Source organism: Dermochelys coriacea, chromosome 1 (assembly GCF_009764565.3).
Source record: "Dermochelys coriacea isolate rDerCor1 chromosome 1, rDerCor1.pri.v4, whole genome shotgun sequence".
Taxonomy (NCBI): Eukaryota; Metazoa; Chordata; order Testudines; family Dermochelyidae; genus Dermochelys; species Dermochelys coriacea.
Window position 1 is genome coordinate 164,848,669 of NC_050068.2, and position 27,507 is coordinate 164,876,175.

At 41.5% G+C, this 27,507-nt stretch overlaps 2 protein-coding genes and 1 long non-coding RNA gene across 5 annotated transcripts in view; 1 reads left to right on the forward strand and 2 right to left on the reverse strand.

The window, feature by feature from the left end:
• Positions 1-7,101, reverse strand: part of IFNAR1 (interferon alpha and beta receptor subunit 1) — a 36,228-nt gene extending 29,127 nt beyond the window's left edge. Inside the window, exon 1 of one of the 3 annotated variants that reach the window (XM_038391399.2) lies at positions 6,824-7,101. In XM_038391399.2, coding sequence (XP_038247327.1) covers positions 6,824-6,890 — 67 coding nt within the window. In that variant the 5' untranslated portion in view covers positions 6,891-7,101. Of the gene's footprint in view, positions 1-232; positions 351-6,823 lie in introns of those variants that run through there. The other 2 variants (XM_038391408.2, XM_043508405.1) reach the window with 2 other exon arrangements.
• A 10,663-nt stretch (positions 7,102-17,764) lies between these two features.
• Positions 17,765-27,507, reverse strand: part of IL10RB (interleukin 10 receptor subunit beta) — a 28,692-nt gene continuing 18,949 nt past the window's right edge. The window contains 1 exon segment of the mRNA XM_043505692.1: positions 17,765-19,454. Coding sequence (XP_043361627.1) covers positions 19,200-19,454 — 255 coding nt within the window. The 3' untranslated portion in view covers positions 17,765-19,199.
• Positions 22,999-23,847, forward strand: LOC122458791. Its single transcript, XR_006279060.1, has 2 exons — positions 22,999-23,367; positions 23,649-23,847. It is a non-coding gene; the product is annotated as an uncharacterized LOC122458791 (long non-coding RNA).

Consider the following 27,507-nt stretch of genomic DNA (forward strand, 5'->3'; position numbering starts at 1 on the left):
CTCTGCATCTTTTTATTTCAGGATGATGGAGATTGTGGGGAAATGGGAATCAGTCTTGAACAGATTTTTTGTTATTTTGAAGACAGGAAAATGGTGGCAGGCAATGGGAAGACAGTTATTGTGTGTGCATAAAAGCGAAACTTGCAGACTTTTTTTTTTAAACACATGGTAACTTCAGACAACTGTTCCACTTTTTAATATTCCTTTAAGAAATGGAAGGAAAGACCATTACCTAATTCTATAGTGCAGAGCATGCCTGGCACACCCTGTCAGTACACAGGAAGTAGAGGATTTCCGGCAAGCTGCCTTCATTTTCAGATGTCAGAAAAAAACTGCATGGTTGATAAGTTTTGATCTGAAAACAGATTAGATTTTTAAGTATTTCTACTCTGAAGAGTGAGTGTGTAAAAATGTCTCCTTCCTCCTCAGCGATCTGCGCTCTGTATGAATACAAAATCATATGACCTCCATTTTGTGAAAAAGATCAGATTTTTTTTTTTTTTTAACTGTCTGCCCTGAAAAAGTAACATAACTCTGCGAGAATGAGAGATTATTTTCCTACTCGTGTAACATTACAGTGGGTAAATAAATTCCATTTGCAAGGCTACTTTTGCAACAGTATTGTCTTTGAATTATGCAACCCTCAGTGAAAGGAGTAGGGTAGCAGAGGTTTAACTATGGCCACTAATTGAAGACAATGCGGTCACACAGGTGTAATAGAGGGCAGCAGTTGGACTGAATATTTATTACTGGTAATAACCTGTGAGCTGAAAAGAACACAGCCTTGACTTTTGTCTTGGCTCCCAAGCTGAGGCAGCAGAGGCTGATAGGAAGGGCGGAGGAATGGGTAGGGGGAGACATGCAAATCTGAGCTGGAATTCACTGAAGCAGTAAAACAGGAATCTCAAAAAAATTCTCAGTCACTTCTCAGACTAGAACTGCACTTTAAGTTTCTAATGGGATACCAGTAATAAAGCTTAGTTTAATACACAAATATTAAGATTGTATCCCTTTTACTTTGTTATAACCATTTTTAAAATTTTAGCAAACATGCTTGTCCAATGTAAGTCATAAGTTCAATCAAGTATCCCATAAGAAAAATCTGCCAAATTCTTTTTTTAAAAAAAGAAAAAAAGGGCGGGGAAGTGGGGGGTGCTAAAGATGTCAAGTGCTATGAACAGAAAAAAGTGTTAACTCCTAGGGCCATAATTCATGAGATTACAGGAGTTGGAGAGAAAGAAGTTCAGTGAACCTTCATGGAGTATATCATTGGTTCTCAAAGTTTTGTACTGGTGATCCCTTTCACACAGCAAACCTCTGAGTGTGACCCCCCCCCCCTTATAGATTAAAAACACTTTTTTATATATTTAACACCATTATAAATGCTGGAGGCAAAGAAGGGTTTGGGGTGGAGGCTGACAGCTCACAACCGCCCACGTAATAACCTTGTGACTCCCAGTTTGAGAACCCCTGGACTACATCTAAGAAATTCTGCAACACAAAATCCAACTCTTTTCAGTTAGCCATATACAGTATGCTAAAAAGCTTATGTTGTATGATGATCACAAAGGAAGGAAAGGAGGAAATAATTTTCTTACTAATCAAACATCTGTGTAGCAGAGCAGCTCCAGCCACAAACACATGCTCATAAATTACTTTAGCTAGACACCATGTTATAGCAAAGACTTGTAATAGTTGAAGAGGAAAAACTGTAGCCGAAGAGTAACTGGATATTTCCAGGACCAGTCAGCAGAGGTGTAAAAAGGAAGGGCTATTTAAGATTTGGGTGGAAAGAACAACATGAAATTCAGTATATTGTTTTCTAACACTGTAAAGGTTTTACTTTTTTAAAAAAATAAAAGCATCGTCTATCTTAACACAAGCCGATTAAAGCAGTTCATGTGATCTTCAAAGAGACACTGTCAACTTTAATGCTTTTAAATGATTATTTTAAAAAAAACAAACAAACCTAGTTTCTGATAGAGGACTCTTTAAAGAGCTTGTCCTGATTTACGTTTCAAAATCATTCTCCTCTTAACGTTTACAATGCCTTTTCAGCTAAGGTGAAAATGACCAAAACCCCAGTTATGTAAACACTTATACACATACTTAGCCTCATGCACGTGAGTAGTTCCATTGAATTCACAACCAACTCAACTGGATACTCATGGTGTGAAGTTAAGCATAAATGTGAATGTTTGCAGGACTGGGAGCTAGCTGGCTATACAAGAGAATCAGTAAAACCAACTATACACAGTGCTGTCAAAAGCAAAACTAAATAGAAAAAAAATGTTTCATTCATTTTTTAAACTGACAAGTTACTCCCTAAGATTACTATAACTGTAGGTGGTACAAAACTCCAGACAGAAGTGTGATTTTAAAGTTGACCGTGTCCTTTTGATTTCAAAGGAACTGCCACTTATCTTACTCCATTTGTACATAAAAAGTCCCCAAACCATGCTCCCTTAAATTCACTTCAGAGAAATCCTCAAAGCACTTTCATAAACATTTATTTGAAGGTCCCCTTTCGTTCTCTCACACACAAATAGTTTCTTTCACTGGAAAATATTACAGTCAGACATGAACACATCATGGAAAAGAAACTTCAGACAACCACAAGAAACTATTTTCACATTTAAAGTTACCTTGTGTTTGTTTTCAGTCTCATCCCCAGTTTTAAAGGTTATTTCATCTATTCATATGATGACTAAAGAGTTTCATCTTTGTAAAAGAAGACACACACAAGATTGAGTGTGTCACCAAACACAAGTGTAGCAGCAATCTCTAAGGGATGTCACTGGTGGCTAGATTCCCAGATAGGCAGACTACCCTTGTCCACCCCTTTCCATATGCCTCTTTCCCCTCCTCATCCTTTCCCATAAACGCTCATCCTTTCCCATAAACTCCAACTTTTTCAGTAATGACCTGAGAATTCGCATTTCTTTTCTCCACTGCAACATAGATACACTCACAAATGCCACCACCGGTTGTATACTAAAATAAATTTAAGAAAAAAATAGTATTTTGTGTGATCAAGGCATTTTTTATTTTTCATTTCAAACTGAGTTGTATCTGCCTTTATTAATATAACTTTTTACATTAATAATTGTTCAGTGTCCCTATACGAACACTAGCTGAGAGTTATTTTACAATAGTAAGGCTCTTCACACCAGAGCCAACAAAGCACACAGACAGGAGTGCCAAATCATTAGAAAGAAAAAAAAAATCTGTCAGTCTCAGTCCTAATTCAAACAGATTGATAAATCACATGATGATTATCACCCTGCATTACATAACCATCCATGGTTACATGGATTTTTTTTAAATCCCTTCATCTGCTCAATCTATATTCAAATAGTCCCTTGTGATAAAATACAGCCAGCCCTATGTTAAAGTGCACTAGGAAACATTTAATGAGCCCCAGCGGGGTCTACATGGACAAAGATGCTAGTGTTCAATATGTTATCGTGGTTCAGAAATAACACTATAGTGTGCATTACCCCACCATGCACACAAGCCCTTGCCTGAACACAATTCAAAAGCCCTCTTAGACCACATCTACCCCAGGAAAAATGGAGTTATTTTTACAAGGTGATAGCTAGCACATGATAGCTGACACATTTTAAAACACTAATGCAGACCAAGCAATCTGTACCTTGATGTAGCTGGCTAAGGTGAACTGGGGGAGCGGGGGAAGTCAAGGATGTCTCCAATGGGGCTTCTGTTACTGGTTTACAGTGGACAGAGAGAATCATAGGGCTTGTCTACACAAGAACACTCAAGAAAAATCAATCTGAATTCAAGTGTGAATTTGAAATGCATTAGTTAAACCGCATTAAACCCCAATGTGGTTGCCCTCAATGAGAATTAAAGTGGCCTTAATTCAGTTTATGCAGTGGTATTGTAGACCTGTTGGTACCAGGATATTAGAGAGACAAGATGGGTGAGGTAATATCTTTTATTGGATCAACTTTGTTGGTGAGAGAGACAACTTTTGAGCTTACACGGAGCTTTTCTTCAGGTCTGGGAAAGGTACTAAGGCTTTGTCTATACTGTCAAGTTGACAATAAAACTTGTCTTTCACAGGTACCGCTCGCGGGGGTTGAAGTATTTTGTCAGCAAAAGTGCCAACAAAGAGCCTTTACACATGCCAACTTTTAGTGATAAGGCTGTGTTGACACAGCCCTGTAGCTAAAAGCTGCGTGGTGTAGACAAGCCCTCAGAGTGGCACAGCAAAATACAAGAGGAAACAGATTGTTCAGCATAGGTAGTCACCACATATTTCAAGGGGACCATTCAAGGTGAAGTGGCCTGTTAATAATTCTCCAGTCCTAAGGGAAAAAGGAACCAAGTTGTCACCTACCACCCCACAATGGAACCCATCTGGGGTATCAAACAATTAGAACTCATACTTCAATCTTTCCTGAACCTCCTCTTCCGGCCTTCAAACACCCTCCCCCCACCAACACACACACCAGAAGCAAGTTCCCAGCAGACCAAGACACACCAACTCAAAGCAGCACCAGTCCCTGCCAGAACAACAGATGTAAAACTTGCAGACATCTCTCTACTGGTACAATGACCAACAACTTCGACAATGCGCTTTTCAAGATCCATGGGTCCCACACATGCCTATCATTTGATGTACTTCATCTAGTGCACTAAATACCCAAACAACAACTACGTGGGTGAAACAAGACAATCGCTACACTCTCGAGTGAACACACACAGAAAATGAGAAGACAAAAATACCACATCACCCTATGGGTGCACACTTTTCACGAAGTGATCACTCCACATCTGACCTCTCAGTCCTCATTTTCAAAGGAAACCTGCACAACACCTTCAAAAGACGAGCCTGGGAGCTTAAATTTACAACTTTGCTAAACGTTAAAAAACATGGATTATATAGGGACACTGGATTTATGACTTATTACAACAATCAGTAACCTGCTAATTTTCCCCCTCCAGCAGCTTTCCTCCCTCCCTTCCCCCCCCCCCGCCATGACTGCTCCATCTTGCAATTAAGTGGGACACCGAGTACCTGTCCCAGACCGGAAGAAGAGCTCTGTGTAAGCCTGTCTATCTCACCAAAATTAATTGGTCCAATAAAACATATTACCTCACCTACCTTGTGTGCTGAGCCTGGCCTACACAACAGGACTAGGTCAACATAAGCTGCTTTGTGTTGACCTAACTGTGGAAGTGTTTTCACGTAAATTTGACTCCTGCCAACGTAAGCGCCTCTCTACACCAATATAGCAACACTACCTCCCTGAGCAGCATAGAGCAGGAGTGAGCAAACTTTTTGGCCTGAGGACTGCACCGGGTTTCTGAAATTGTATGAAGGGCTGGTTAGGGAAAGTTGTGCCTCCCCACACAGCCAGGCATGGCCCGGCCCCCTATCTGACCCCCCCTGCTTCTCGCCCCCACATACCCCCACCCCATCCAACCCCCCCCGTTTCCTGATGGGCCCCCCAGACCCCTGCCCCATCCAACCCCCCGTTCCCTGACAGCCCCCCTGTACCCGTCCCATCCACCCTCCCCGCTCGCTATCCCCTGACCGCCCCTGGACTCCCCACCCCAACTGCCCCCCACCAACCCATCCAACCCCCACTCTCCTTCCTGACTCCCTCTCTGGGACCCCTGCCCCATCCAACTCCCCCTTTTCCCTGACCGCTCCTGAACCCCGTCCTGTCGTTTGCCCACCTATGGCGTAGAGTCATGGTCGACCTAAGCAGAGGCAACACTTAACTCTTGATAGTGGGGTGGGCATAATTTAAAGGTTGGCGGGAGCACATGACTGCCTCACCTCTGGGCCCTTTCCCACTCCTCTCATGCCTTCCACAACGGCTCCAAGCTGGAATTAAATTGTCTCCACTCCCATCACAGCTCCTTCCTCACTTCTCCCCTTACCTCCCCGCTGCAGGCAGAGGCTCCAGCCACCTACTGCCAAGCATCATAACTGCAGCTGCGGGTGAGGAAGGGATGGGACTCAGTGGGCTTCCCTGCGCTCCCTCTGGCAGAGCTGTGCAGCCAGCCCAGACCCTCTTCCCTGTCCCAGGCCCCTCCTAGCAGGGCTCAGCAGGAGCGCTAGGTGCCAGTGCCTTTGCTAGGCATGTCACTCCAGCCCCGCTCAGCCCAACTCCTAACCTGGCAAAAACCTGGGGGTTGTGAGACACCCCCTCCCCCATCCCCTCAGGATGTCATTAGGGTCAAGGCAGCGTCGGTGTAGCCACAGCCTGGCTTATGCCTACGGTTACGGGCTTTCAGGAGCTGTCCCGCAGTACCCCCACCCTGACAACGCAACCGACGCAAGCGCTCCCAGGGGAGACCCTCCTGGCCAACGCAAAGCGCCGAGTCTGCGCACACGCGCTGTAACAAGCGCGGGGGGCCGCATGCCAACGTCAGCGAGGCGCTCAACTCCGCAGCGCAGACGCGGCCTGAGCCAAGTTAGTTTAATTCGCTTACAAGGAAACGGAACCGAGCCCCACAGGAAGGCCCCTCTCGCGCCACGGGGCCGCTTAACGAACCCCCTTGAACAGTCCATTTGGACCATCTCTCCTGGCGCGGGCGAGCCCCCGGTGGAGGAGCCCCGCCGCTGGACCGGAGGCCTTGCCCCGCGGCCACTACGGGGGCTGCTCTCGCTGGCGGGCAGACACAGCCCGGCAGAGCCGCCGGCGCGGGACTCGGGGGGGGGGGGCGGGGCTCCGAGGCCGCAGGCCGGACACGCAGCGAAACCCCGCGGCGGACACAGATCGATGGCGGGAGGGAAGCGCGCCACAGACCCCCCCCCCCCCCCCGCAATTGCCGCCGCGCTCACCTGCGCCGAGGGGAGCCGCCGCCGCCGCCAGCGGGAGCAGCAGCAGCAGCAGCTCCGGCGGCGCCATCCTCCCGCGGGGGCTCTAGCGACCCGCCGGCTGCGCGCCTCAGCGCCAGCCCCACCCCCGGCCAGCTCGCGGGATAACGGATATCAGCGGAAACCGCCCGGGGCCCCAGCCGCGGCCTCGAGCCACGCCCCGCTCTCGCGCGACGCAGCCACCTTCGGCGAACCAGCGACTCTTCCCCGAAACCCGGGCAGAGCTAGCGCGAGAGCCGGCGGGGGCGGCGTGGGGAGTGACGTCACAGCCGCAGCCGGCTGCCGCGCGCCTGCCTTCGCCCGCCCCAGCCAGCCGCTGGGTGTGTGTGTTCCGGAGCCGCAGCCCTGTTAGTCTGTATCCGCGAACAAGCACAGGCGGACTTGCGGCACCTTAGAGACTAACACATTTATCTGCGTGTCAGCCTTCCTGAGCTACAGCTCACTTCATCGGATGCATTGGGAGCGAGCTGTAGCTCACGAAGGCTTACGCGCAAATAAATGTGTTAGTCTCTAAGGTGCCACAAGTCCGCCTGTGCTTGGTTGTGTGTGTGGTTGCTGCCTACGGGCAGCGTGAAAAGGGGCATGGCAGGGCCCGTTTCTGGGTCTGTGTAGTTCCGAGCAAAATGCCCCCACCTCAGCCTGGTCAGGGCCTCTGAGTGCAGCTGCAATGCAAATAACGTGGGGCAGATTGGCCCAGACCGATGGGCACTAGGTGTTTTATTGCAAACCCATCACAGTAATTAATATGTAAGAGCATCATTTCTAGGGGGAAGGAGGAGAAGCTGCCCCTCCCCATTTCCTTACACCAATTGTTATTTCTGTTGCTAGCGCCTTGGGCCCTACTGTGAGTCACAGTCTGTGACAAAAAGAAAAGGAGTACTTGTGGCACCTTAGAGACTAACAAATTGATTAGAGCATAAGCTTTCGTGAGCTACAGCTCACTTCATCGGATGCATTTGGTGGAAAAAGCAGAGGAGAGATTTATATACACACACACAGAGAACATGAAACAATGGGTTTATCATACACACTGTAAGGAGAGTGATCACTTAAGATAAGCCATCACCAACAGCAGGGGGGGGAAGGAGGAAAACCTTTCATGGTGACAAGCAGGTAGGCTAATTCCAGCAGTTAACAAGAATATCAGAGGAACAGTGGGGGGTGGGGTGGGAGGGAGAAATACCATGGGGAAATAGTTTTACTTTGTGTAATGACTCATCCATTCCCAGTCTCTATTCAAGCCTAAGTTAATTGTATCCAGTTTGCAAATTAATTCCAATTCAGCAGTCTCTCGTTGGAGTCTGTTTTTGAAGCTTTTTTGTTGAAGTATAGCCACTCTTAGGTCTGTGATCGAGTGACCAGAGAGATTGAAGTGTTCTCCAACTGGTTTTTGAATGTTATAATTCTTGACGTCTGATTTGTGTCCATTCATTCTTTTACGTAGAGACTGTCCAGTTTGGCCAATGTACATGGCAGAGGGGCATTGCTGGCACATGATGGCATATATCACATTGGTAGATGCGCAGGTGAACGAGCCTCTGATAGTGTGGCTGATGTGATTAGGCCCTATGATGGTGTCCCCTGAATAGATATGTGGACAGAGTTGGCAATGGGCTTTGTTGCAAGGATAGGTTCCTGGGTTAGTGGTTCTGTTGTTTGGTGTGTGGTTGCTGGTGAGTATTTGCTTCAGATTGGGGGGCTGTCTGTAAGCAAGGACTGGTCTGTCTCCAAAGATCTGTGAGAGTGATGGGTCGTCCTTCAGGATAGGTTGTAGATCCTTGATGATGCGTTGGAGAGGTTTTAGTTGGGGGCTGAAGGTGATGGCTAGTGGCGTTCTGTTGTTTTCTTTGTGGGCCTGTCCTGTAGTAGGTGACTTCTGGGTACTCTTCTGGCTCTGTCAATCTGTTTCTTCACTTCAGCAGGTGGGTATTGTAGTTGTAGGAATGCATGATAGAGATCTTGTAGGTGTTTGTCTCTGTCTGAGGGGTTGGAGCAAATACGGTTATATCGTAGCGCTTGGCTGTAGACAATGGATCGAGTGGTATGATCTGGATGAAAGCTAGAGGCATGTAGGTAGGAATAGCGATCAGTAGGTTTCCGATATAGGGTGGTGTTTATGTGACCATCGCTTATTAGCACCGTAGTGTCCAGGAAGTGGATCTCTTGTGTGGACTGGTCCAGGCTGAGGTTGATGGTGGGGTGGAAATTGTTGAAATCATGGTGGAATTCCTCAAGAGCTTCTTTTCCATGGGTCCAGATGATGAAGATGTCATCAATGTAGCGCAAATAGAGTAGGGGCATTAGGGGACGAGAGCTGAGGAAGCGTTGTTCTAAGTCAGCCATAAAAATGTTGGCATACTGTGGGGCCATGCGGGTACCCATCGCAGTGCCGCTGCAAGATCTCTATCATGCATTCCTACAACTACAATACCCACCTGCTGAAGTGAAGAAACAGATTGACAGAACCAGAAGAGTACCCAGAAGTCACCTACTACAGGACAGGCCCAACAAAGAAAACAACAGAACGCCACTAGCCATCACCTTCAGCCCCCAACTAAAACCTCTCCAACGCATCATCAAGGATCTACAACCTATCCTGAAGGACGACCCATCACTCTCACAGATCTTGGGAGACAGACCAGTCCTTGCTTACAGACAGCCCCCCAATCTGAAGCAAATACTCACCAGCAACCACACACCACACAACAGAACCACTAACCCAGGAACCTATCCTTGCAACAAAGCCCGTTGCCAACTCTGTCCACATATCTATTCAGGGGACACCATCATAGGGCCTAATCACATCAGCCACACTATCAGAGGCTCATTCACCTGCGCATCTACCAATGTGATATATGCCATCGTGCCAGCAATGCCCCTCTGCCATGTACATTGGCCAAACTGGACAGTCTCTACGTAAAAGAATGAATGGACACAAATCAGACGTCAAGAATTATAACATTCAAAAACCAGTTGGAGAACACTTCAATCTCTCTGGTCACTCGATCACAGACCTAAGAGTGGCTATACTTCAACAAAAAAGCTTCAAAAACAGACTCCAACGAGAGACTGCTGAATTGGAATTAATGTGCAAACTGGATACAATTAATTAGGCTTGAATAGAGACTGGGAATGGATGAGTCATTACACAAAGTAAAACTATTTCCCCATGTTATTTCTCCCTCCCACCCCACCCCCCACTGTTCCTCTGATATTCTTGTTAACTGCTGGAATTAGCCTACCTTGCTTGTCACCATGAAAGGTTTTCATCCTTTGGATGCATCCGATGAAGTGAGCTGTAGCTCACGAAAGCTTATGCTCTAATAAATTTGTTAGTCTCTAAGGTGCCACAAGTCCTCCTTTTCTTTTTGCGAATACAGACTAACACGGCTGCTACTCTGAAATCTCCTTACAGTGTGTATGATAAACCCATTGTTTCATGTTCTCTGTGTGTGTGTTTGTATATAAATCTCTCCTCTGTTTTTTCCACCAAATGCATCCGATGAAGTGAGCTGTAGCTCACGAAAGCTTATGCTCTAATAAATTTGTTAGTCTCTAAGGTGCCACAAGTACTCCTTTTCTTTTTGCGAATACAGACTAACACGGCTGCTACTCTGAAACCTGAACATTTGGTGTTCTCTCTTGAGCTAAATGCCAATAAGAATACTTGTACATATGGTAATATCTATTGCTATAGATAACAGTCTGTTTCTTTTATTGTATGTATAAGAAAATAACAATTATATGCTATTGGCCCCAAATTGAGGCTTGGCAAAAATAAGCATTTACAAAATGTAATAAGATTGATAGAGAATTTCTTATGCATCTTTATATGTCATTGGAAAGGTTTAAACAAACATTCCCCCTCATTATTTGCAAATTAAACATTGTATCATCGTGCTAGAAAAATGTTTTGACTGGTGTGTTATGTCCCCTGGCGTGGGTATGTCTGAGGGTGGAGAGAATCACAAAAGGTCATGAGGGGGATAACCAGGTGCTGAATATTTTATTACAATCGAAACAAAGAAACTCTTACTTCCCCCATTCCCTGCACAATTTAACTCTTTAAGGTCAAGTTTCTCTGTCAAACTCTTGAAACACACACACAAATTAATTATGCAGATTTAGCATAATCACTTATGCTTATACAGTTAATGTAAGGAGTTTGCAACAATTTTGCCTTCAAATATGGGGTTGCTAACCTGAAAAAGGTGGAGAAACACTGTGGTAGAATGCAATGCCATAGCTGTTAAATATCTGTTCCACAGATGGGTATTGTACTTCCATTAGTACAAAACATGTGCTCATAACATAACATGTGCCTTTTAAAAAGATGTGGTAATCTATGTTGAATCTGAAATTGTTATAGTCTTAACAGCCTAATCTGGGTTAGTAACTCTTTAGAATGGCTCTCTTTAAAGAGTATCATCCATAGGCAAATTGCTGTAGACTTAAGGCTTTTAATGAACATTGCTTTGCTGAGGATGAAGCCATGTGGAGGATACAGTACACAGGTTTTGCTGTGGCACATAACATGGAAGGTTTTGACCAGTGCTCATTTTTGGAATTAGAGTTAAACCCTTTCTATACACAATTCTGCACAGCCGTGCATTTTCAATGTTGCTAGACAAGTGTCCAGCAGAATACAAACATCCACTGAATAAAACTTCAGAGTACAACCCTGTAAACTTATATCCTAGAAGTGATAATTATTAAATAGTTTATATATGACATGGGAACCATCACTGCTTCTCTGGGTTATCTCTTTCTCCATCATATACCTGATAATATAACTATTGGCCTTTAGGTAAAGAAGTCGAATTATGACTAGCTTGGAGAATCTGTAAGGTTGATAAAAATAGGGGACCTGCAGCTTGTCTTTGTTTTTTCTATTTTGACAGTTAAACAAATGTTGTGGTTGCATGTCTGTGGGCTTCTGTAAATTTGTCAAACAAGATAAACAGTTTTCTAGTATAATCCTTCTGCATGCAATTTCCTTGATTTAAATTACTGTACAATTATTGGCTGGGCTACTGCATGTGAGAAATGAAATGGAGCATTTTACAGGCAATTCTTCTCTCTCTAAGCATCAGTTTATTTAAAGGATGAGGTAGTCCTGAGATTACTCTGACAACACCAGCAATAGTATATTCCAAACAATCTGAAAGTTTAACATTTTTCAGAGGGTTGGAATTAAACTGGAGGGGTATGCCAAGATCTGTTAGTATTCTGTAGGTTTCTCCAATCTTGTTTCCCACCTGAGTGGTGTGGTGATCTGGCAAGATGACTAAAGCTGGATAATTCATTTCTATCTCATACTGGCTATACCATGCTGCAATGGGCATCTTTGCACCACGTTATATTGTGTTGCTTCTTTGCCTTTTAATTTTGGAGCACCGTATGTACTTGGTAACTGACTTTTGATGCTCATGTAGGAGATAGCTTAAATAGTCTCAATATATATAGTTTAATATGTATATAGTTTATGTATAGTCAATACTGTTTAAAAGAAAATCTTTATATGTCTTTAAAAATAGAGATGTCTTATGCCAAGAAAAGATTATGGCAGGACAGTAATCTCCACAAATTGAGCAACAGACAATACATTTCTCTAAAGTAGTTGAAAAAATAGTGTCCAGAGACTCGCTTCCTCTTTCTCTCAAGTGATACTGCTGCAGTTGAAATCAGCTGGGATGGGAGAGCTAAAACCTCCCCTGTTTAAATGGGAGGGGTTGGCATCTGGAAGTTCAATGAAGAGTCGTTGTGACCCAGTGCTCCTGGCCTCTTTGCTTTGCACAGACTGCTCAGAGATCTTCTCTTACGTAGATACCACCTTACAATGTTTTACTCAATTACCTTCTACATACTAGTGCAGTCACAATATTTTACAATGTTTTCCAGCTTTACTATCCCTTCTCCAAAGGAGGGGAAGTGTGTCTGCCCCAAGAATTCCCTTTTGCCAGGCCCCACTAATCCGCCTGCCCACCCTCCCCCACACACATTCCCCGGTGCTCTTTTATCCAGTGTCCTTGTTAATGCATAGTAGAATTTGGTTTGTATTTTTTATAATTTAGAATGAAGGATAAAGAATAATAAGATAATAATTTAGCATGTATTAAATGTATTGATGTATGATTTGACCATATCCTGCCAGCCACTCTTTTTGAATAGCAGAAAGGAATGGCCTAATATGCCATTGGTAGAGATGCATCAGCCAGAATTTCTTTGTGTCTGGACTGATTTCAAGGCAGTAACAGACCTTTGAGGGGTCACCACTTTGTTGTAGGTTAGCATTTTAAAATAAGTAAAATAATGCCATGATTGGTTTGTTTTTTTTGCATTGCACTTGATGTTCCTGTCAGATTGGTCTGTGTAAATTAATTTTGTTTGTGTGTGAATGTGGAATGGCTGTAAAGAGATAAGTGTGAAGGCATCGCTGAACCAGATGTTTCTAGGGAGGAACCGGGAGACAGATGCAAGAGCGCCAGGAGGCTGCAACACGCCTCTATTGAATGTCGAGGGAGGGCAGATTGACGAATCTAAAGATGAGACAGGCACCTATCAATGGGGACAAGATGACTGTGATCAAAATAAGCATGGGATAACTCCCTGAGGAACTTGATGAAAGAACAAGATAAAGGATGAGAAGGACAATTTAAGAAAACAAGCACTCATCAAACAACAATTGATTAAGGCATGACTCATTGGTGCAAAACTCATTGGTCCCAGTGAAGGAAAATCACTATATAAACAGGGTGCCTTGTCATGAAACTGTGGGTTCGTCCTGCCAAGACTTCCCTGGAGCATCGTGTTGCGACTGATGGAACCTGCCTCCTACCTACCTATGATCAACCTAGGGGGCCACTAGGTTGATCTGGGCTCTGGACTGGTAACTATAAGATCGACTGGTGAGACAGTGTGTGTGTGGTGTGATTGAATGCATATGCTAATTGTTGTATCTTCAATAAACGTGGTGTATTGCCTTTTCCACTGAAAAAGATCCCATGTGCTTCTTACAAGCATAACAAATGTGCTAGTTAGCTCATTAGCTAACCAGCCCCCAACCTGATCTGGTAATCATAGAATCAAAGACATGTAGGACTGGAAGGGACCCTCGAGATAAGGTGACCATATGTCCCGTTTTGCTGGGATAGTCTCTCTTTTAAGCCCTGGCCTGGCTCTCCCAGCTTTTTTGACAAAACGGGGCATTTGTCCCATTTGCTCTTACCAATTTGATCAGTTCAATAACTTGATCAGTCAATAATTAGACCGTCCCTGACAGGTGTCTGTCTAACCCATTATTAAAAATCTCAGTGACGGAGATTCCAACATCGTCCCTAGGCCATTTGTTCCAGTGCTTAACCACCCTGTCAGTTAGAAAGTTTTTCCTAATGTCCAACCTAAACCTCCCTTGCTGCAATTTAAGCCCATTGCTTCTTGTCCTGGTTTCAGAGGTTGAGGAGAACAATTTTTCTCCTTCCTCCTTGTACTTTTATGTACTTGAAAACTTTTACCATGTCCCCTCTCAGTCTTCTGTTCTCCAGACTAAACAAACCCAATTTTTTCAATCTTTCTTTATAGGTCATGTTTTCTAGACCTTTAATAATTTGTGTTGCTCTTCTTTGGACTTTCTCCAGTTTGTCCAGATATTTCCTGAAATGTGTCACCCAGAACAGGCCACAATACTTCAGCTGAGACCATATCAGCACAGATCCTCCCCAGATCCCGTTCTGCTGTATTCCTTCCTATGCAGTCATTTCCTATTTTGTATGTGTGGAACTGATTGTTCCTTCCTAAATGGATTTCTTTGCATTTGTCCTTATTGAGTTTAATCCTATTTATTTTAGACCATTTTTCCAGTTTGTCCAGATCATTTTGAATTTTAATCCTCTCCTCCAAAGCACTTGCGACCCCCCCCCCCCAGCTTGGTATCATCTGCAAACTTTGTAAGTGAACTCTCTATGCCATTAGCTAAGTAATTGATGAAGATATTGAACAGAATTGGACCCAGAACTGATTCCAGCAGAACCCCACTCAATATGCCCTTCCAGCTTGACTGTGAACCATTGATAACTACTCTCTGAGAACGGTTTTCCAACCAGTTATGCACCCACCTTATAGTAGCTCCATCTAGGTTGAATTTCGCTAGTTTGTTTATGAGAAAGTCATGCGAGACAGTGCCAAAAGTCTTACTAAAAATCATGATATACCACATTTAATACTTCCTCCCTATCCACAAGGCTTGTTACACTGTCAAAGAAAGCTATCAGGTTGGTTTGACATGATTTGTTCTTGACAAATCCATGCCGACTGTTATTTATCACCTTATTATCCTCTAGTTGTTTGCAAATTGATTGCTTAATTATTTACTCCATTATCTTTTCAGGTATTGAAGATAAGATGACTGATTTGTAATTCCCTGGGTAGTCCTTATTCCCTTTTAATAGATTGGCACTATATTTGCCCTTTTTCAGTCCTCTGGAATCTCTCCAGTCTTCCATGACTTTTTGAAGATAAATAGAAAAGGAGTACTTGTGGCACCTTAGAGACTAACAAATTTATTAGAGCATAAGCTTTCGTGAGCTACAGCTCACTTCATCGGATGCATTTGGTGGAAAAAACAGAGGGGAGATTGATATACACACAGAGAACATGAAACAATGGGTTTATCATACACACTGTAAGGAGAGTGATCACTTAAGATAAGCCATCACCAGCAGCAGGGGGGGGAAAGGAGGAAAACCTTTCATGGTGACAAGCAAGGTAGGCTATTCCCAGCAGTTAACAAGAATATCTGAGGAACAGTGGGGGGTGGGGTGGGGTGGGGTGGAGAAATAACATGGGGAAACTCATCCATTCCATTTCCCCATGTTATTTCTCCCCCCCACCCCATCCCCCACTGTTCCTCTGATATTCTTGTTAACTGCTGGAAATAGCCTACCTTGCTTGTCACCATGAAAGGTTTTCCTCCTTTCCCCCCCCCTGCTGCTGGTGATGGCTTATCTTAAGTGATCACTCTCCTTACAGTGTGTATGATAAACCCATTGTTTCATGTTCTCTGTGTGTGTATATCAATCTCCCCTCTGTTTTTTCCACCAAATGCATCCGATGAAGTGAGCTGTAGCTCACGAAAGCTTATGCTCTAATAAATTTGTTAGTCTCTAAGGTGCCCCAAGTACTCCTTTTCTTTTTGCGAATACAGACTAACACGGCTGCTACTCTGAAACCTGTCTTTTTGAAGATAATCACTAATGGCTCAGATATCTCCTCAGTCAGCTTATTGAAAATTCTAGGATGTATTTCATCAGGGCCAGCTGACTTGAAAACATCTAACTTGTCTAAGTAATTTTTAACTTGTTCTTTCCCTATTTTATCCTCTGATCCTAATTCACTTTCACTGGCATTGACTATGTTAGATGTCCAATCATTACTAACTTTTTTAGTGAAAATTGAAACAAAAAAGTCATTTAGCACTTTTGCCATTTTCACATTTTATGTTATAGTTTTCTCTCTCATTGAGTAACGAGCTTATCCTGTCTTCCTATTGCTTCTAATGTATTTGTAGAATGTTTTCTGGTTACCCTTTATGTCTCTAGCTAGTTCAATCTCATTTTGTGCCCTGGCCTTTCTAATTTTGTCCCTACATACTTATGTTGTTTATATTCATCCTCTGTAATTTGACCTAGTTTTCACTTTTTGGGGACTCTTTTGACTTTCAGATCATTGAAGATCGCCTGGTGCAGACAGGGTGATCTCTTGCCATACTTCCTATCTTTCCTATGCAGTAGGATAGTCAGGAACTTTCCTATGCAGTGGGATAATCAGGAACTCCTCTCCTTAATCAGCCCCCTCGCCCAGCATAATTGATTAAACAGTGACCAGAACGCTGGTTCTGTTGCATCCCAGCACTTTGTCACAGTCCTCCACTACTGTTCCCCCTAAGCTGTGCACGCACACACAGATCCTAAACCCCACGCACACGGCGAAACACCACGTGCACAAAACTTTGCACAGAAATATTTTGCGCACATGGCCTGTCAAAAATTAGAGGGAACATTGTCCTCCACTATACAATTTACTGCTTGCTGTGGTCTAAAGCAGAGGTTATCAACCTTTTTCTTTCTGAGCCCTGCCCCAAAAAAACATGCTATAAAATCTCCATGGCCCACTTGTATCACAACTGGTTTTCTGCATATAAAAACAAGGGCTGGCACTAAAGGATAGTAAGACGGGCAATTGCCTGGGGCCTCACGCCACAAGGGCCCCTGCAAAACTACATTGCTCAGGCTTCAGCCGTGAGTGGTGGGGCTTGGGGCTATCGGCTTCAGTCCCATGCATTGGGGCTTCAGCTTTCTACTCTGGGCCCCAGCAAGTCTAATGCTAGCCCTGCTTGGCAGCCCCCTTGAAACCTGTTCACTGTCCCCCGGGGAGACCCAGACTCCTGGTTGAGAAGCACTGGTCTAAAGCATGGCTGTGGATTTCTTATCCTTCAGGGATTGTTGCAAGATCTATTTTTCTGGGCCTTTCCTGGCTGGGCTGCAAGTATGGTGTTCAAAGAATTATTTTTTAATAAATATTGTACAGCTCCTACAAAGTAGGCTCCTTTTTATATATTTAAAAGTAAATAGATCTCTTCCTTTTAAATTACTGCTGCAAGTAGGCACCTGTCAAGAGAACTAAAAACCTGCTGCCATTGATAGACATGATTTGTTTGACATTGTCTCCAAAAAGCTATCTCCCTCCAACTTCCTGAAATCGGTTTAGCTGAAGGTGTAGTGTGGAAGCAGGGAAAAGGGAGAGGGGGTACAACAGTGTGAAATAGTTCTGTGTGACTTTCTTCCTTGCTAGCTGTAGAAGGTAGACTCTTTCATAATGAGTACAGTGAATATTGCATGAATCAGACACTTTTGTAACTATAGATTTTATTTACATATACTAGGTATTATTACTATCTTTACAAAATAAATCTATAAAATATATCATTCACATCTCTCATAATGTGAATCAGTATTTTACAAAATATTGTTGTTCTTCTGCACATTTAGATTACAACAAATACATATGAGAGAAGTAGCTCTGAGGGTAATTGATGCAAAACTGTCCCTGAAACAACATGCCTTTCTTTAATGAAAATGCCTCTAACCCTTCCTCCATTTCCTCAATATTTTGTCCTTTAATATTTTTAAAAAGAGACAATTTTTTTCCCAATAATACATTTGTATATTAAGCATACTATCATGTGATATGTTGAAGAAACATCAATTTTCTTTATTTTTTGTGTATTTTCTGAATTAGTTCTCTAAAAGATACAAATTTATCCTATCCCTATAATAAAAACAAAAATTAGGGCAATGAATTTTGCCACCCACATAACAAATTATGTTTTATACATAATATACTCATTGCAATCCACTTTTGCTGAGGAAAAAATTTGACTTTTTGCAGACATATAATACAGTACGTTCAGATAATTTTGCAGCAATTGAAGGATTTGTTTCTATTAAACTAAGACCAAACTTATACGCCCAATATTATTTTTCTTTGCCCATACAGCTATTATCCTCTTTTTAGGCACACAGCAATATAGTCTAGCTGCTGGCCATTTCTGAACTGAGTATTAATTAAGTTATATGGTCTAGCAGATTCATGGAGGTGTGTTTAATATTTAACCCCATTTCCCCATTTCTTTCCATTGACTTCTGTGATTTTGGATTAGGCTCAATGTGATTTGCTATAAGAACTAGAGGCAGATCCTTAAAGGGTGTAAACTGTCATAGCTCCATTGCCCCACTGTAAGCCAATGACGAAGTATGGCCCATAACTAATTTCTCACATTTAAAACATACTGAAATTGTTTGCTACTATTTTATTAAGGTAGTACCTATCAAGAATAACTTCATAATTTTAGTGTCATGTATAAATCAAATATAAAATATTTTACTCACTACTAGTAAGATTTTAAGCCAACCACTGAAAGAAAATACAAAGATTTTCATACTAAAATCAGTTAAATCTAAAGTTTTCTTGGAAAGGAAAAGTTTTCTTTGAAAACTATGCTGTGCTGTTCATAATTCTGATGAACTTTAATATTCAATAAAATAAATGTTTCGAATTATATATTTAATACTTACTTTAAAAGAAGTACCATATTATGGTGCAATATAGTTAGTGCCACAGGTTATAAATAAGCCATTAAAAATTGCATCCTACTTCAGGACTCATTTATAATAATGTTTCTCAGAGTTGAAAAATAAATATGATTGACAAAACTCTCTTTACACATTTTAAATCTGGAATTTTACCAAGTGGTTGCTGCTGCATTCTCAATTTAAAGTCACATTTAATTGTCTATTTGGGTATTTGTTTTCAGCCTAATCTGGTACAAGACTGAACTTGATTCCTTTTCAAAAGATAAAACTTTTTTCTGAATAGAAATCTCTTCTTGGGAGTCCTGAAGCTGCTCCTTTGTGTTGCTTGTCTCATCGCTACAGTTTTCAGATTCTTCTGAAATGACAGTTAACTTGTCAAAGGAGTGATCCTCTTCTGATGAGTGCGGTGAAAGAAACTGTGAACTGTAGGAAGGCTTGCTCAAAAACTGGAGGAAAAGAGCGGAAATAACAATCAAACTGTGCCTGTTCCTCTTTTCCAGCATCAGCAGCAGTTTTCTCAGCAGTCTTTAAAGACCTTGCACTGGTGACTCACTGTCTTAGGCCTCATCTACACTAGAAAAGATCTAGCTATGCTAGCAAACCCTCCTAGACACAGCTTATACTGGTAAAAGAGTGCTTTTGTCTATATGGCTTAAACCAGTTCCCTGAATGAAATATGCTATACCAGCAAAAGGACCAGCACCACTGCATCTATGCTAGGGCTTTAGATGGTATTGGTCGTTGGGGGTAGGGGCAAATAATTGCACCCCTGATCATAATAGCTACACCACCAAAAATTTTAAGTGTAGACTACTTTAAAGTGTATCTGTTAATTTTTACTCGCTATTCAACGTGCATTGAACCACCTCTCCTCCAACGTGACGTAATCAGATTCTCTTTATGGATACACAACGATGCTCATCCAAGAAGCAATGGGTACTCCAATGCACTGAAAAAATTCTCTCTGGAGTAACACCACAGTAACAAAATATAGAAAGGATTATTACCACTTTTAATAGATCCTTGTCAAAAATTCTGATGGAAACTATTTCAAAGCAAATCACATTAATCTGAATTATTACTCACATGAGGGTTAAATGCAGTGCAGAGCCATACCAACATTTTTCCTTTAAGTCATTTTTTAACATTTGTGAGAACTGTACAATGATAACAAAAGAAAAGTTTTGTCTGGTCTATTAACCCCTCTGGAGTTTCTAGCACAATTTTATTTGACTGTTAAAACATGGGCATAGCTGGGGGTGGAGGGTGCTGCCCCCCAAAACTGCAAGCCTCAGGCAGGAGTGGAATTTGCCCCCCTACCCCATGCATGGCCCTATTGGCCTGACTGGAGCTACCCTCCTAAACATATGCATACATTTTAAATTCACATAATCTAGGCAACTACTATTTTGCTGATCTCTCAAACTGTTGCTCAGTTTGCAAAAACAAATACCATCTACAGAAATGTGGTTGATTAGAATAAAGTAATTAAGACAAAAAGTACTATTTTCTGCCTGTATTAGGCTATTGCGACAGAATGTACCTGTGTTCACACCCTGCACACTATTGTAATAATCTTTGTACAAACTATGCCTTGTGAGGTATAATTTAAAAACTCATAATTTGCTGATCAATAATATCACAGCAAAATGCATGTGGCAGCATTATATGTGAAGTTATAAACATAAGAGGAGAGATCATGACTAAACTGTTTGTTTTCCAGAGAAGTCTGTGGAGTGGCCAAACCAGTTCCTCAGAGACAAAGGGCAAGTAGACACCTCAGTCAGGTGTAAACAAAGCTGATGGACCATTACTTGCTAAGTGGCCATTCTTTGGCAGGAAAGGGGGCAGGAGCAAAAAAATCTACATCTTAGCAAAGAAACATGGGAGTTCCCTTCCACGCAGACTACTTGTTTCCTTAGTCCCAGCTAGAAATGCTTCTCAAAGGGGGGATAGGACTATAAAAAGAAGGGGCAGATACCCCAAGTGGCCTCCTTCCTCTTTCTGACCATCGATTCACTGCACTGAAGGACACTGCCAACATAGCTACTCCCTCTTGTGGAGGTGGAGTTATTAAGCTGACGGGAGAGCTCTCTCCTATCAGCTTAAAGCATTTTCATCAGATGTGCTACAGCAACACAGCTACACTAATGCAGCTGTAAATTTCTAATGTAGACCTGCCCTTAATGTCCATAACATTCTGTATTACCTACAGTTTCTTGATGCACATTCTGATAAAGTGTAACTCAGGGCAAGTCTACACTACAAAATTAAGTCGACTGAAGTCACGTCAACTTACAGCCACTGCAGCGATTACATCACTTTTGCATATCCACACAATGCTCCTTGTGTTGGGGGTGCGCATCCTCACCAGGAGCACTTGCCTCGATTTAACTGTCAGCATGGGGCATTGCGGGATGACTTTTGAAAGGCAACAGTCGACATAAACGACGCAGCGTCTACACTGATACTGCGTTGACCTAACTACATTGACCTAAACACTACGCCTCTCATGGAGGTGGAGTTATTAAGTCAGTGTAGTGGATGAGTTACATGGGTGGGAGCTACATTTTAGTGCAGACACTTACAGACTTACGTCGACATTAGCTGCTTTATGTCAACCTAACTCTGTAGTGAAGATAAGGCCTCATTCAAACAACTCTCTGCTCAACAGAAGCCTGGTCATATTCCCTTACAAAAATGAGTAACATTCATTACTCTGTTTATGTGAAGGTTTCAGATACCTCTGAAACTCTTAGGTTATAGTGCAACTCAATTTAAGCCAAGAGTTTCAGAGGTATCTGACACCTTCACATAATCAACGGATTAGTGAATGTTACTCATTTTTGTCAGGGAACATGACCAGCCTTCTGTTACGCAGAGAGCAGTTTGAATGAGTTACACTGTATCAGAATCTGCATGAAGAAACTGGAGGTTACACAGAATATTATGGACATTAAGCAAATCATCTTATATTATTGCTGCACTGTTCTTGTGTCCTTCATTTTGGCTTATTTAATTCTCAACTGGAGTTCTAAAATGAGACACTGGAGGTAGTTCTCAATGGTTCCCCTCTCCCCCGCCCAAATTAAAAGAAAATAAAGTTACATGTTACCCCTCCCAAACAATTTTAGGATGCATCAGGGTGGATAAACATCTATGATTTAAAAAACAAAAAAAACAACAAAAAAAAGATTTTTTAAATTTAAATCAGATTTTTTTTGATAAAATGCTTTGAGGAAAAAACCTATCTAAAGATAATTTTAATTAAAATACATTACAGCTCAAAGATATCTCATCACGGAATAGGAATTATACATTCTAATTCTATAGTAGGAGACAATATATTAATGTAATGTTTAAGAAAAGTTTTGTAAATGAGTCCTAATAGTTCATGGATTAGGCACCCAATCTTACGTGGTTCCAGGGGTTTCTGTATAGATTATTTAGGTTAATCTTTCTATCTACCCAATGGGACTCAGTGCTCAGTCTAGAAGATGCCATCAGAAATTATTAGTTTTGCAGTTCTCAAACTATGGATGTCTCGAGAGGTAACATGCTTGTTAACAGAAAAAATTGTTTTAAATAAATAAATAAATAAAATAAATAAATAAAGGTAAGAAATAACAGACATCAACCCTATCGTCACTCTGCAAATTTGTACACAGAGTCAATCCCTTACGTCTCTCCAAAAGTGCAGAGTTTCAAAAATTTCAACGAATAGAAGATTGTTGGGGGCGGACTAGATCTGGATAGGGAGAAGAAGTCTGGAGATAAAATGTGAGAGGGGAGGGACAGGCAATAGAAACAAAAGCAAAACTGTTTGAGCAGCATATTCCAGAAGTCCTGAGGTCTTTGAGTGTAGCCTTCATTGATTTGAGTTCTACCATACCATTCTCTCACTAGAAGGGAAAACCTATAATGGCAGCAGGCAGGGCTGGCTCTAGGCACCAGCTAAGCAAGCTGGTACCTGGGGCGGCGCTGCTGAAGGGGCGGCATTCTGGCAGCAACTCTTCTGACTCAGGTCTCGCCATCGGCGGTAATTCGGCAGCAACTCCCTCCGACGTTCCTGTTCTCTCTGGCTTCGTCTTATTCGGCAGGATTTTTTTTTTTTCCTGCTTGGGGCGGCAAAAAACAGAGCCAGCCCTGGAAGCAGGCTGTAAGAGACACCCAGTTTGGGAATATTTTATTGAAGTTCCTCTACTGTGGGTAAGACAGGCATGCGTGCAAAATGCAAACAGTGCAACAAAGAAATGCAAGGCCTGATTATCCAAATGAAACAGTGCCCAAAGGAACAAGTGTTCCTTCTCAGGAGGAAGCTGCGTTGAAGATGATGAAAGGAACATGTAGGATCTTCAGGTTGGTAAACTTTTTTATTTCATACTTCTTTCTTAAGGACTGCCTGTCTTCCTTCTGGACTATTCTTGAATTCTCATGTTTGAGCAAAAATATAGTTGTTACTCGACGGTACTATCATTTGAGAGGCAGTTGTGATAAAATAAATAGCTAAAATAGGCAGATCTTCCTTTCACAATTTCACCCTTAAAGTAGTACTGAGTGTCAGTGAACGTAATGAGGAATACTAAAGAAGTAGTAATGGTAATAATAATTAAATAACTGCATTGACTTATTTTGTTTAGAAGAATCCATCCTCAACATACAGGATTCTGAAGACTATCCACCTTCAAGATCACCATCATTTTCTATAGTTTCAGAGTTATCTACCAATGATAGTGTTTCGGTCACATCAAGATTGTCACATAGCCACAATATATCACTGTAGCAAAAAGGAAAAAAAAAATTTCCATCATCTAGAAATAACCATAGATAAATTTGTGATAAGAACCAGCAGATTACAAAAAGGTAATTGATGAAAAAATTGCCCGGTTTGTTTATGGAACAAATTCTCCTTTCCGTATGATTGAGAACCCACACTTCATTAACATGGTTCAGTCATTAAGACAAGGATACAGTTCACCCAACAGAGCAGATGTCACAGGTAAATTGCTGGATAAAGTGTATGAAAGAAATTGAGCAGTGTGAAAAAGGTCTAGAGGGTAAAATTGTTAACCTGAGTTTTGATGGGTGGAGCAATGTCCACAATGATCCTGTTGTATGTGCTTGCGTGACAACAGAAGAAGGGAATGTCTTCCTTACAGAAACAATTGATACATCAGGAAATGCACACACAGCAGAATACTTACAAGTAGCAGCAGTAAAAGCTATAACAAACTGTGAAAAAAATTCAAATGTCTAGTACGCAGCTTGGTTACAGACAATGCTGCAAATGTATCCAAGATGAGAATAAATTATATAGAAGAGAGTCCCAAGCTAATAACATAGGGTTGAAGTGCTCATTTGATGCACCTCCTATCCAAAGACTTCAGTGTTCCAGAAATGAAGGCTAATGTTATTGAAATTGCAAAATTCTTCTGTAACAATCACTTTGTAGCAGCTGCTTGAAAAAAGTGGGAGGAACCAAACTAACTTTCCCACAAGATGTGCGATGGAACTCAGTGGACTGTTTTGAGCACTATATCAAGAATTGGTCTAATCTGATGACAGTTTGTGAACAAAATCGTGAAAAAACAGATGGCACTGTCACAGCCGAAGTTCTCAACATTGGGTTTAAGAGAAATATTGAAAACATGCTGCGTAACCTGAAGCCTATTTCTGTAGCCTTGAAAAAAAATGCAGGGAAATAACGGTTTTATTGCTGACGCTATTGAAATTTGGAAGGAACTGAGTGAGATCTTAAAAAGAGAAATGTGCAATGACAGAGTTAAGTTACAAGCATTAAAAAAAACGAATGGGACAAACACTATCGCCAGCTCATTTTCTTGCAAATATTCTCAATACTCGGTACCAGGGTCAAACCTTAACTGCTGAAGAAGAGGAGTTGGCTATGACATGGACATCCAGCAATCACCCCTCCATAATGCCAACTATAATAAACTTCAGCGCTAAGAGTGAACCATTCAAGAACTATATGTTTGCTGATGTTTTAAAGAAAGTCACACCAGTGAACTGATGGAAGTCACTTAAGCACTTGGTTCAGAGTCTGTTGAAGTGATAACTTCACTTTCAACAGCAGTAGCTTCTTCTGCAGGTATAGAAAGATTTTCTTCCTTTGGACTAATTCATTCCAAATTGAGAAATCATTTATGTCATAAATATAAAGGGAAAGGTAACCACCTTTCTGTATACAGTGCTATAAAATCCCTTCTGGCCAGAGGCAACATCCTGTTACCTGTAAAGGGTTAAGAAGCTCAGCTAACCTGGCTGGCACCTGACCCAAAGGACCAATAAGGGGACAAGATACTTTCAAATCTTGAGGCTTTTGTTTGTGTTCTTTGTTTACGTGGTTGTTCTCTCTTGGGACTGAGAGAGGCCAGACAGAAATCCATCTTCTCAACGCATCCTAATCCAAGTCTCCAATATTGCAACCAGTATAGGTAAACCAGGCAAGGCAGATTAGTTTATGTGAATTTTCCCTGTGTTAAGAGGGAGGTTTATTCCTGTTTTCTGTAACTTTAAGGTTTTGCCCAGAGGGGGATCCTCTGTGTTTTGAATCTGAATACCCTGTAAAGTATTTTCCATCCTGATTTTACAGAGGTGATTCTTTTACCTTTTCTCTAATTAAAATTGTTCTTTTAAGAACCTGATTGATTTTTCATTGTTCTTAAGATCCAAGGGTTTGGATCTGTGTTCACCTGTACAAATTGGTGAGGATTATTATCAAGCATTCCCCAGAAAATGGGGTATAGGGCTTGGGGGGATTTTGGGGGAAGACGTCTCCAAGTGGGCTCTTTCCCTGTTCTTGTTTTAAACGCTTGGTGGTGTCAGCCACACTGTTCAAGAACAAGGCAAAGTTTGTTTTTTTTTTTTTTTTTTTCTTTTTTTTTTTTTTTTTTTTACTTGGGCAAGTTTTTAACCTAAGCTGGTAAGAATAAGCTTAGGGGGTCTTTCATGCGGGTCCCCACATCTGTACCCTAGACTTCAGAGTGGGGAAGGAACCCTGACAGTTTGGGACCTGAAAAAGCAGGAAAGCTTTTTTTCTTTTCCAGATTATGAACAAACAGGAAAACGAAAGTGAAGACGACTGAGTTGGCTGCAGAAGCCAAATATTTTAAGTTTCTCATGTTGACCTGGCTGACATAGTAGATTTAATTTTTTTTTAAATATTTCAGTTAAACAATTTTAACAAAAACAAACCTGATTTTAAAAAACTTGAATGTTTAACTAAATTCAAAATTCATATGCTTGTTTTGTTATAATATTATATGTTTGCTGTTGAAGAAAAAAATCCAGAATACATAACGTTGTTGTTTTAGTTAAATAAAAAATTTAAATGTCTGTCTGGTGATATTCTCCTCCCAATACAGCATGGCAAGAAAATCCTCTAAATATTAATGATTAAACTATTGAATTGGAGATAGTTCAACCTCCCAATAACTTCATAAATATCTTCTTCAATTACCTTTGGTAAATGAAATAACCAAACAATCATTCATTTTTTGATATAGTTGTAAAACTAATCCGAAAAGTTTTCAAAATAAATCACTTTAAAAATGTAGAGTGTGTACCTTCTAAAACTGAAACCTACATCTATCTCTGAGTTGTGAAGAATATGTATTAAGGTTATAACAACCAACAAGAATGCACTTTTATGTAGAAATCCATGATTAAATAGAGTCTTCCTGACTAGTGATTTAAATCAATTCCACCCTGGGATATTGTTATATTTTCCTACAAACGTCTAACACAATAAAAATTTTTAAGGGTCTTCTCTTCACAAAATACATATCTAACCTCCTTTAACTTTAAGGGGCATTGTGTGTATACTGAGGAGAGAAAAGAACACCTAAAATGGAATTATGTATTTCTTCTAAATATTCACAGATTTCTTACATATACTTGCACTGAACATGGGTATTTTCAACTCACAAAGGGACAAGGCCCTCCTCCACACTGGGAAACATTTCATATTAACTTATTTTTAAAAATGAAGTGACCACGGAGCAGATGAGGCAAAATGTGATTACAAACCTCTTAGAAACATAAAGCACTACTTAAACATATGTTTCCTCCCTTCATTCTGGACAGTCTAAATCAGTGGTTTTCAACCTGTGGTCTGTGGACCTCAGGGGTTCTGCAGATTATGGTTAAGGGGACTGCAAACGGTGACTATAAAAATAAAGTTTCAGATCCCAGAAAAGGCATTCTATTTTTCTGATAAATCAAAATTATCTGAATATCCCCACCTGCAGTCAAAACCTGGAAGTGTTGTTGTTACAATCAAAGCCCGGTTTAGTGCCCTTTCTTACGCTGTGTCAAATGCTTTGCCAAACACATGCAACATTTATAATTGAAGACTTCTGTGGTAGGGGTCTACAGACCACAGATTGAATTTCCAAAGGAGTCCGCACCTTCATTCACATTTTTTTTTTTAGGTGTTCGCATATGAAAAAAGGTTGAAAACCACTGATCTAAATGGTC